Below are 12335 nucleotides of genomic sequence, written 5' to 3' on the forward strand. Positions count from 1 at the left end.
GTTATAACAGATTCATTGAATTCGTTATAACTAATTTAATTTGTTATAACAGATTAATTGAATTCGTTATAACAAATTAAATCTGTTATTACAGAATTATTGAAATCGTTATAACGAATTAAATCTGTTATTACAGATTTGTTGAATTCGTTATAACCAATTTAAGATTTTGTTTAAGCAAATTCAACAAATCTGTAATAAAAATAAGAAATGACGAATTCAAAAAATTTGTTAAAACAAATATGTTATAACAAATTAAATTCGTTACAACGAATTCTAAAAATCGTTATAACGTATTCAATAATATTTGTGATAGGTCTTAAATGGGCTTCCGTACTCTCTCTAAAAAAACATTGTGACCAATAATAAATTTTCATTATGTACATGTATTGACAAAATACATACAAGCATTTTTAATCAGAGAATGTTAGGCGGCTAACTCTATATTTTAAAAGCACTGTAGCCGACGCCCCGAAAAATGCAACATGCCCCGCTACCTTCAGGCATCGTTTCCATTTATTTTTTACAAAAGGAGCACTCGTCATACATGTGCTCTTACAAAATTTGTTGTTTTAAACTGCATCAGACAATATTAGCAAGAACTCTACCGTGGATTTTGTCTAAAATGTTCGATAACGGTGCATTTTAAAGTTTGTTTGCAGTTAACAGGCTTGGAAGCAACAGTTTGAGAATAACTGTAAGAATGACAGGGTGTAGACATCCCCTTGTATATGATGGAATAAAAGGTTTGAAAGAAAGGGCCTAATAGTGCCTTTGTTATTTATTAATTTTTTGGTATTTTATTTTGTTTTTAGTTTGCAAAGAGGGTTTCTACGGGGGAGATTGTGAGGAGGCTTGTGAAAAATGTATGACAGGGACAATCTGTAACAACATTACAGGGTTGTGTCCTTATGGATGTCAAGATCATTGGGCTGGGGATAAATGCGACGGTAGGAATTAAAAAAAGAACGTAGATGAAAGGTGTTTATATAGATAACATGAAAGATCTGTTTCCGAACGACAGTTAATCATATAATTTGCTTTTGTCAAGATCATTGGGCTGGGGATAAATGCGACGGTAGGAATTAAAAAAAAGAACGTAGATGAAAGGTGTTTATATAGATAACATGAAAGATCTGTTTCCGAACGACAGTTAATCATATAATTTGCTTCAATAAATATCTGTATTTTGTTTTGTATATAAGGTTTAATACAATTTCATTTTTAGTTTGCAAAAGAGGGTTTTATGGTCAACAATGTGGAAAAACCTGTGGGACATGTAAAAAAGGGACATATTGCAATAATATAACCGGTATTTGTCCCGATGGTTGTGAAATCTATTCGACCGGAGAGAAATGTGACGGTATTCATTAATTATTTAAAGTAATGACAGTCTTTATAAACAAACAGACTTCCAAATGCTTTTGAATTAACACTCAGCTCAAGCCATTTGTTCAGAGATAACGTATACTCAATACATAATATAACACAACAAACAAATCTACCCATTCGTCTAGAACAACATAATAAAATCTTGTTATAGTTTGAACTGTACGATAGAATAAAACTATATTAAAACTTACAATATCGTGCCGGCTTGTTGTTGTTTAAATTGTACATTGCACAGAATATACAGGTCACTGATGGAGAAGCATTTGTCTACGAAAGCCCAGAAGGCTCACTCGAGATTCAAGTTACGAAATACGAGATTCAAAATTTGAGATTCGAAATTCGAGTTTCGAAGTTCAAGATCCAAACTAACCAATCAAAAGCGGGTTCAACTTTTGATTACTTCCCTTTGTAACGTTTTTACTATCACGGAATCGTTGAATATCTTTATAACAAATGGATCATTTGCTAAAATGATAATACAAGAAAATTTTTTTTATGTATTAAAACTAAATAAAAATAAAATTTGGATTACATTTTGAAAAATACATATATAATCTTATTTTTCTAATTTAACAAAATAGTAAATACATATAGTAGAATATTATATGGTCTTATCATTGACTTGCTGTATAAGTAGGTCAACTAATTTTATTTCATCAGATCATTGCTGATGGATTGATTGACTTTCAGTATTTCAGTATTCAGCAGTATTTCAGACATATTTCGGCGGACATTGCTGATGGAGAATGTTGCATTTAATTATAATTAGACATGAAATTTTATGAATCGTATCTTCACTGCACAATAATTAAAGGGTATATATTTCATTACATTTATAAAGGGTTATTTTTTGTAGTGAGACTTTTTTTTATCATATACGACGTCGTCTTTCAAGTTTCAACCCTTTCACTGTGTTGGGAAAAATGGGCAGGCGGGGAGGGTAGGCGTTGTGTTATTGCTTTATAAAACATTTAGACACTTGCCACGTATTCGTAACTTTATTTATATGTCATCAATCTCACAAACAAAGAAGACGATACAAAAAAATATGTATTCCTGATATATGCATTCTATTTATATTTAAGAAGCTATAATATAAATTGAAGTATATCTTGCTGATCAAAAATCCAGTGATTATTTAAATTTCGTTCTTATATAAATAACACTCTTCTTGCATTGTAATTTTATAAAATGACTCATTTGTTAATTATATATTAAACGATTTCTTGATAGTAAAATCATAATAAAGGGGAGTAATCAAATCTTGAACCCGCTTCTGATTGGTTAACCTGGATCTTGAATCTCGAAATTCGAATTTCGACTCTCGTATTTCGAACCTTTAATCTCGACTGAGCCTTTTGGGAGCTTTTGATTGGTTAATCTGGATCTTGAATCTCGAAACTTGAATTTCGAATCTCGAATTTCGAATCTCGTATTTCGAACCTTGAATCTCAAATGAGCCTTCTGGGCTTTCGTATTTGTCGAACACATTTCGTAAAACTTGCCAAGTTTATTTCATTGAGAAGCAGATCAAGTAATATTTCCAGGACAAAAATTGGATGGCGGATTATATGTATTTTTAAACTAAAATTAGAATTTTAACATCGTTACTGACAACTGAGTGTGCTTTTGCACTACTACAATAATATGTGACCTCAATATTGCAAAAATAAATGCTCAAGGACAGATGATACAAACAAATTTTATCTTTGGAGGAGACTTGATATCATGTCACAAGTTTAGAAATGTGGATAATTCTTAGAATTTTTTCTCCTAAGAACTGGAAAATGAAAACTAAATGTATAGTTCATTACCATATTATTTATTTTCATATATAAGTCAGTAGAAAAATGAATCATGATTCCGATTTAAATGAATTTTTACTGCCAAAGGATATGACGTCCAAATATCTAAATTTCCATTGTGAATATTTTATTCCCTTACTTATTAGTCTGCAAAGATGGGTTTTACGGTAAAAGCTGTGCGATACCCTGTGGAAAATGTAAAACGGGAACATACTGTGACAACATAACTGGAATTTGTAACGACAGTTGTCAAGAGAATTGGGCTGGAGAAAAATGTGATGGTATGAATCAATTTTTGAAAAGATTTATGAGTTCAGAAATTAAATACTTTTCAATAAGTTAAGGAAAATTATCTTATCATCCTAAATATTTTGAAAATTATTTTTTTAAAGTATGCAAAGAAGGGTTCTACGGTCGAGACTGTTCAACAAGGTGTGGACATTGTAAAACAGGAACATACTGTAACAACATTACTGGAACTTGCCAAAATGGGTGTCAAGACCATTGGGCTCCAGAGAAATGTGACGGTATTAATGAATTCTAGGAAAGATTGTCAGTTAACAATATTTAGTGATAATTTACTTACAGATAATTATAAGTAATTATAAAGTAAGTATAAAATACGTTACAATAGAACATTTACATCAAAAAATATATGGAAACAACAATGTAATTTGCATTTCCTTTTACAGTTTGCAGTGGTGGCTTTTATGGTATAGATTGTAGACAGAAGTGTGGGCACTGTAAAATCGAAACGTATTGTGACAATATTAATGGGATCTGTACAGATAGATGTCAAGATCATTGGGCTGGAAGCAAATGTGATGGTAATTTTTTTATTTCCGTTGTAAGAATGTAGTAATTACCCAGCATCATGGATTTCTTCTCTGAGCTGCACTTCCATTGCTCACACTTCTTACAGATGTCATCAGCAATCAAACTCCGGGGGTTCTGATTCAGACAGGGAGACCTAACGGATCACCGATGACCATAAAAATAGGAGGCGGAGCTTAACTCATGTCATTTTGCCGGGAAATCTTTCTGAATCAGAACTCAATACCTTTTTCTTAATTAAAATCATTGAAATACAGAAAAAAACCTCCCATTTTTGTGAATATGCATAGGGAATGTGTTTAAGTGACAGGTATCCAAAGCCGGATCTCGAAGGTACAATATATCTAAAGCTTTGGCAAATTTTGTTGTATAATGGGTTTTTGCCCTCTACTGTAAAGTAAGATCAGACAGTTGGTGGTATTATTTCAAAGGATTCAGCTCCCTTATTTATTGACCAATTCTTCTGAAAATTGGCTAGATTGTTCCTCAAATATGTGTTCACAAAACCGTATCTCAGATTTTTGATATTGTGCTTAGTTTTGGAATTATTGAGGGACGTGTTAAATTAGGCTACTAAATTGGTGACTTTGAAGTGCAATTGGGTGTAACTTTTGAATGAGAAGATTTATCAAAAATCTAAGATATGGTTTTCAAGCTAAGTTCAATCTTTAATCTACCATGAGGCAAAATAACCACTTCCAGGAATGAAATTCAAAAAAGTTGATTTATGAAATATTAATGCACTAAAATTTACATAAAAATTTCAATAATTTTTTAATACGTTAACCAATAAAGTTAAAGTTGTTATAAGAAGAAAGTATATTTAACAAGCTTTCAAATGATATATACTTTTGTTATGTTATCATTTACAATAAAAGAATTACAGGCAACTGAAATTTTGACATTTGGAAACCTTTGGTGTATCCTTAAATTCAAAAAATGCAACTATTTTGAAACCGAGAGAATTGCTTCAAAAATACATTAAAAACTTGGAGAAGATTAAACATATTTCAGTCTCAGCCACATTTGTTAAACTTTAGACCAGTTGAAAAACCGACATTTATTTCCGTTGCAATCTCAAAATATGTGTATAGCCTCTATGCAGGATACCTGAAAGGAAAAAAAATATTGAGAACCTACATGTAAACGAGATTCAAATCCGGTCCCCTGAATCTACGGTCTAGAGCTTTACAAACGGAGATTTCTGACCACTGGTAATCGAATCCGCCTGACCACCAAACATTGTGTGCATTTATCACCTGATTGTCAAATCAGATGACCAAATCAAATTCAATGGAGTGTGCAAAATAAAATGTAAATTCAATAAATATAAAATCGATAGTATAACATAATTGACTTTCAAAGAAAACTGCTATCTCTTCATTCCATTATTTAAGAAATAAACAACGTTATTCAGTGAACATGGCGTTATGAATAGCAATTGCTCTGCTGGCATATTCCATGATGCGCGTTAGCGCATCATGGAAAATATGCCAGCAGAGCTATTGCTATTCATAATGCCATGTTCACTGAATAATCGTTGTTTATTACTTATATTTGCATTCTTTGATTTATTCAAGAATATCAGAGGAAATCCTGACTTACATAAGGACGCGGCTCCTTGTCTTCAGTAATGAAAAACATACGGCTCTAAAATCAGTACACCTGATCAATAATCCTTTTATCTAATAAATCACAAACAATTATAAAGTATTTCCCTCTCAAACACAATTATCTGGATACAAGCAGCGCCGTCAACACATTATCTTAATTTTTGTTTTGATGCAGTTGTGACGTCATCGATCAACGTTATTGAAACCCTCTGACAAAAATCAATGATTTAAAACTATGATGAAAAATGATAATGCTTTTATAATGATTATTACTCCAAAACGCTTTTCTATGATTTTTTAAAAAAGTTTTCCTATTTATTTTTAATAGCTGAAATTATTCTTGAATATAGATACAAGTTATACTAGTTTTCTGAATGTTATTACCCAAGTGTGAAGAGTTATCCTTCTTTGTACAAATAAACATGATACAAAAAAATTAAAATATGGCAGTTTTATAAAATTTTAAAAAATTTTATCATACAATTAAAAACATTGACCAAAACTAAATTTTTAAAGATATAAATCAGCAATTTTAATTTTTTTGAATTTCTTTGTTTTCCAAAGAATATTATTAAAAACTTATTTTTATTCCTTTTACGAAAAGTTTCATATATATACTTCTCGAAACGTAATACGACTGTAGTGGAGTTTGTTCTACACGAATGAGATAGAGCATTTGCAGTCATAGCAGAAGCAATTGCGTCTATAGTGCTATGAACGCAGTTGATGACCACATGTTCATAGTGGGAGAGAGCAGTGGATATGCAAATATTTCATTTTACTCTCTTACAGTGATGCAAGTACAGTCCATAAATAAAGAGTTGTCACTGTAAGAAAGGGAGACCGGTCTTTCGGATGATACCGTATTAACCTTGGTCCCGTGTGTCAGTAGGTGCTGGCACGAAAAAAAATCCCTCCCTGCTCAATGTTTCTGAGTGTCGAGTACAAGACAGAATTTGTAGATCTCCACAAGCAAGTGGTGGTGTATGACTGATCAATTAGCCTTTGTGCATGTATAGGACAAAATTTTCAGCTCTCCACTGGCCAGTGATGGCTTCTCTATATGAGTAAAAACTTCTCAAGAAGGACAATAAACAACATGCAATCAATCCTTAAATTATATAAGATATTATTTCTTTAATACTTAAATTATGTCAAAATTCTAAAACAAAGTCCATAGTAGAGGTGTCTGAGAGAGGAACAATCTGCAAAGGAGATCAATAAATTGTAAATATTATTAAGGAGGGCCGAGATGTAGTACGAGGGTCATTCAAAAAGTTTGTAGACTTTTTAAAAAAAAACTTTTTTAATTAACGTCATATGACATCCACACTTGGTACGCATATTTTAAAAACACTTAAAATAGTTTGAGTAAAAAAATCCTAGAATATTTTGATATTTATCACAGTTATTGAAGATTTAACACAGCAAAAATGGGGTCATGGACAGGGTCAAATTGAGCTATTTACTTTAAATGTTTATAGCCATTTATCTTATAGATGGCACTTTAAAGAAATAAAATTTAAATACTTTAACTAAGTTTTGTTTTTATTACATAAGCTAAAAGGTAATGAAATACCTTGCTTAGTTTAAAAGACATCAATTTCTAAAAACAGATAGTCTTGATTAAAAACAGCAAGAAACCATGACGTCAAAGGATGTCATGGAGCAACGAGAAGCATAAAAATGAGTTTTGCGTTCGGGAAACCTTTAAAACAAACTCTGAAAATGCGTAAGGAACCATGCAATATATATAATATGAGCCCTGCATTTGTTTTAATGAAAAATACTGAGAATAAATGAGTAATGGAGACTTTGATTCGGGCGATGGACAGTCTGCATAGAAACAATTTATAGTTCAAATTTTTGTTAAAAACGTTAGTAACGTCATGAAACGTTATGTGTGCTTTACTGTTGCGCGCGGGAATTTTAAAAGCAGAGTAACACTGGTAAAGAATTTGAAAACAATGACAATATAACTAAAAGTAGTCAAATAATTGACAGCAAATTACGTGTCAATTGTTATGGATACGTTTTAATTAATGGGGAAGACGCTTCAAGCCGTATATAAATGGAACAGCGTAAGTTTGAAAGGTTTATACCCCAAATTGCTACTCGAAGAAAAACAACAAGTAATTATCACACTCAATTAAGGGGCCCTCTAAGGGGTACAGGTAGACTTACCTGTATGAATAATCCACCAGAATTGAAACAAAAGAAAATGGATTTTTATTTCATTTTTTTTTATTTGAGCACAATTATGTTATTATATTATTTGTAGTTCTTCTCTAAATTGTATTATTTTTGTACTTTGCATAAGGATTTAATACAGAAAAAATACAAGAGTACAGAGAAAATACATCATATGTATTTTTTTTGTATTTTTACTGAGAAATAAATTATATTATTAATAATTATATTTTTTTTTGTGTTTCATTTCTAAGAAAGTGTATTATTTTTTACATAATTTGGAACCAAGATAAAAAGGGTTCCAAATTTGGTCCTTAAAAATATACTTTTTTGTATCATTTTTGTATTTTTTCAATCTATTATTTTTATATTCAATTTCGATATGGGAAATAAAATAAACAAAACTGTATGTAGACACTTTATTTATCATGCATAATATATATTATTTTAAGAAAAAAAAACATTTATGTTAATTTATATAAAAGAGTTTGAAAATGTAGCACAAAAGGAGGATAATAATTTGTGTTTTCAATCAATACTTTTAATAGTTTGAAAAAAAAAAATAAAATATTGAGGTACAATTAAAATTTATTTTTCTTAAATCTTACTTTATCTAATTTTATCTACTTATATTTGTTTATTTTTTTATTCAGTATATTAATCAAGAATTAAAATAGAATTGAATGAATATATCTGATTTATAAAATATTGCTTATCCAGGTAAACACAGGTAAGTCTACCCATACCCCTTAGAGGGCCCCTTAATTGAGTGTGATAATTACTTGTTTTTTCAGAGTAGCCATTCGGGGAACACACCGTTTGAAAAACTTTCTCGATGTTGTTTTTGTTATCAACCGTGCTCCGTGGCAATAAAACATGTTTGCTTTTAAAAATTGGCTGACATGAATTTCATTTAATGAAATGGAATGAAACTTTACACATCGATTAAATATATGTTTTTACATATAAAAATGTTTTGATCTTAAATTTTGTAAAAATTATTTAATAATGAGAAACATTGTCTACGTATTTTTTGAATGACATCGTATTTAGAATAACTTAAAAAATTTTAATTTTTTTTTTCATTTTTTTCTTAAATATCTAATAAAAAAATATTTGAATCATTTACGACCAAAAATAGATCCAAAAATTTATGGCAATTTAGGTATCTTTTTTTTTCTTTCCATAGGCGGTTGATCTCTTTATCTGGGTGAAGATATCAAAAATTACGAAAACAACATTTGATAATTATTGGAACCCAACCACCCTGTTGGTACTTTATTCAAAAAAGATATAAAAATTGGTCCCGTACCTAGAACATTGTAATTTTACCAGTGTTCCATGTTGCATCCCGATATCCTAAAAGATTGAATCTTCTTAACTCCTACTATCAATGGCCAGATAAACCGGTATACATGTATAAACTTCCTTCTCAATAGTCTAGACAAATCTTCCTATTATGAAACTTTGTTTCATATGTCAGTAATTCCCTCACTATCAGAGTAATATGACCGTTTATCAATCAAACAATAAGTAACATAAATATCACTCATGTATTGCATCACTAGAAAGATGGATAGCTTTTAAAATTTAGAGTACTTATTTATCCCACATATACCCCTTTATCCCATGAATATGACTCTATTTATATTTGTCCGTATCCCACATTTGTGACATCATAATTGGTTTTTCATTAGTTGAAGATGTTGAATAAAGTTGAGTCCTATATAAAAACAGCAAAAATGTCTGTGAAGTATCAAACATAGAATAATATAAAAGGATTATCCCATTATTCGTGATTTAATATAAATTTTTCTATCGTTAAGTGGTATTAACCGATTGTCATGGGTTATGGAGAAAAAAAAAAAAAAAACTGTTTGGATAAAAAGCATATCCAACCACAAGTCAAGGGATATCATCTATTCATTGTGTTTCACGTATTTTAGAGTGTCAGAGATATAAATATGGACCTAATTGTGCATTTGACTGTGGACACTGTAAAAACGGACAGCCTTGTTCGAAACAGAATGGAACTTGTCTCAACGGTTGTGAGGCCGGATGGAGTGGATTGTTTTGTTTAAAGGGTCTTTTCTCTTAATATCCTTCATTACCTTCATGTTTATATCGTAGAGTTTAGAATATATTGGGTTAAGTGAAGATGTTAAATTTTATATATTTTAATATAAGATCTGAAATGGAATCATTACGAAATTGTGAAAGTATATAAATCGAGATAAGAAACTTAACTAGGAAAGCTGAAACAATGAATAAATTTTTATAAATCATTCGATTTTTTTTCTCAGTTTCATCCTCTGCTGAAAATTTAAACACAGGTAAGATTTTTTTTTTCATTTATATGTACCCTGTTAAAAAAATAATAAATTTCAGCTATAAAATGAAATGCATTAATGAATTAGTGAAATGTTTCAATATTTTATGCTTTGAAGCACACGTACGCATTTCATGTATAGTTTTGGTCCCCTGCTGAAAGTGGGGAATATGATATTCGGTCTGTCTGTTCCTCTGTAGCTCTGCCTGTAATCCTTTTGTTTCCATAAAATATCTCTAAAAAAACCTATGAACTTTCGTAGGGACGTATTACACAATAATTATTTATGACCGAAATAAATTTATATCGATAATTAGGTCAAAAGTATAAAGGTCAAGGTCGTTAATTTAATAATTCTCTCTGTTTTAAAGCTATTATTTCTGCGCGATATCTTAAGAGGTTTTCTTTGCACTTTTGCAATGATTTTTTTTAGCACAAATCAAGATGGCCTACAGAAAAACACTATTATTTTTCAGTTTAGGGTCAAGGTTGCAAAATCAAATGTTGTGTGCGCATTTGTGTAAACATTCAATTTCCAGTCGGTATCTCAAAAAGCTTTTGAATTTTATGAAAATAAATTTTTACCTTAACTCCCAATACCCCTCTCCGTTCTTAAGGTGCTCATCCGCTCGAGCCCCACCCGTCTCCCGGGTCAGCAATTCCCTCCTTATTTCCTAAGTAGAAGACACAGCTTCTCTCAATTAGCTCATTCTGTTGATTATATCATACTGAATGAATTTTACACTATCTTTATTTCATTTCACATTTATAAAGCGATGTCATTAAGAAATCAATAATGAAAATATAAATTAATTTTAAAAAAATTACATAGCCCTATGATGTGCGAATTCATTAATTCTAAAATATTAGGGTAAAATCAAAACCAAAGCCCACATGAGCATATTGCCCAATACTATTCACCTTAAAGGTACTTGGACATAGATTTGAAGTTAATTCTTTCTGTATAATATCACGAGTTATATATTTCAATTGCATTTCACACAAAAATTAATGAAAAAACTTTTTCATTTAGAAGTTATTAAAACTTTAAATTTTTGGCGGTTTTGATTATTCTTGCACTTTCACAAATTTAATTTTATTCTTAATCATAAGGAAAAGTGGCAATATTGTTGTGTATTAATAAGAAATGTCAAAACTTTAATCCAGAAAACTAATATCATTCAGAGTAGAAATGTTAGAAAGCAAAACTCCTTCACAAGTATCGTCACTCGGCTAAGTGTTGTGTACAGAGTTTAGCAAATCGATCACACTCGTGTTATGTACACAGTTTTTGTAAACAAGACACGAGCTCTGTTATTATTGATGTTTATGATTCACTGGATGCGTTTAATCGTCAAAGCCTGCTCACCACAACTGCACGGACTGACAATATATTGTGTGTTTGATTTGCTTTCGAACATGTCTACTCTGAATTTTCTGGATTATAGTATTAATGTAGTATAATGACAATGTTTGTGACAATGACATTGTTTGTGATATCAATACTTGTAGATGAAGGGATTTCAAAAACCTCATCCATAATTATTGCCATTGTTTCTACTCTGCTCGTCATTGTACTTATATGCCTTGGGATTAAAATTGTGAAGAAAAGAAGAACAAAAGAAAAAGCAAAAGCTGTAACAGAAACTGTGACATCAACGACAGTGGAGAACCCACAGTTTTATGATCAAATATCTGGTACTGAGATGGACCATGTTTATCAGGAAATCAGTCCTACATTTAAAAAAGATGATTATCAAGACAGCCATAGATATCTAAACACAGAAATAGTTAATGAAAGCAAATATTAGTTTATTATTTATTCATTGGTGTAAATCATTTGTGGATACCTAAAAATTCTAAAGAACATTTGGACAATTTGAAATCACAAGACTTTACAAAAATCAACAGCTTAAAAACTTACGACTTTTCAACTTTATACACAACAATTCCCCATGACAAATTAAAACCCAGGCTTTTTGATATCATTGACAGCTGCTTCTTCAACAAAATTGGAACTCATATATTTACTTACCTTGTCATCGGTCATTTGAAAAATTATTTTTTTAAACAGATTCTGATTGCACACATTTGTACTCTGAAGTTGACATTAAGAAGATGCTTGAGTTTCTGATTGACAATATCTATGTGGTTTTTGGAGACCAGGTATTC

General features: G+C 30.6%; 1 protein-coding gene across 1 annotated transcript in view; it reads left to right on the forward strand.

Annotated features, from left to right (window-relative positions):
- LOC134240001 (multiple epidermal growth factor-like domains protein 10) overlaps positions 1–12127 on the forward strand; it is a 28173-nt gene extending 16046 nt beyond the window's left edge. The window contains exons 4-9 of the mRNA XM_062722126.1: positions 816–900; positions 1206–1363; positions 3344–3478; positions 9781–9918; positions 10138–10167; positions 11676–12127. Of these exons, the coding sequence (XP_062578110.1) occupies positions 816–900; positions 1206–1363; positions 3344–3478; positions 9781–9918; positions 10138–10167; positions 11676–11974 (845 nt within the window). The 3' untranslated portion in view covers positions 11975–12127. The remainder of the gene's footprint in view (positions 1–815; positions 901–1205; positions 1364–3343; positions 3479–9780; positions 9919–10137; positions 10168–11675) is intronic.
- Positions 12128–12335: the final 208 nt, after the last annotated feature.

The sequence above is a fragment of the Saccostrea cucullata genome, unplaced genomic scaffold (genome assembly GCF_032062105.1).
Source record: "Saccostrea cucullata isolate Sc308-1 unplaced genomic scaffold, CSIRO_AGI_Scuc_v1 ctg1051, whole genome shotgun sequence".
Taxonomy (NCBI): domain Eukaryota; kingdom Metazoa; phylum Mollusca; class Bivalvia; order Ostreida; family Ostreidae; genus Saccostrea; species Saccostrea cuccullata.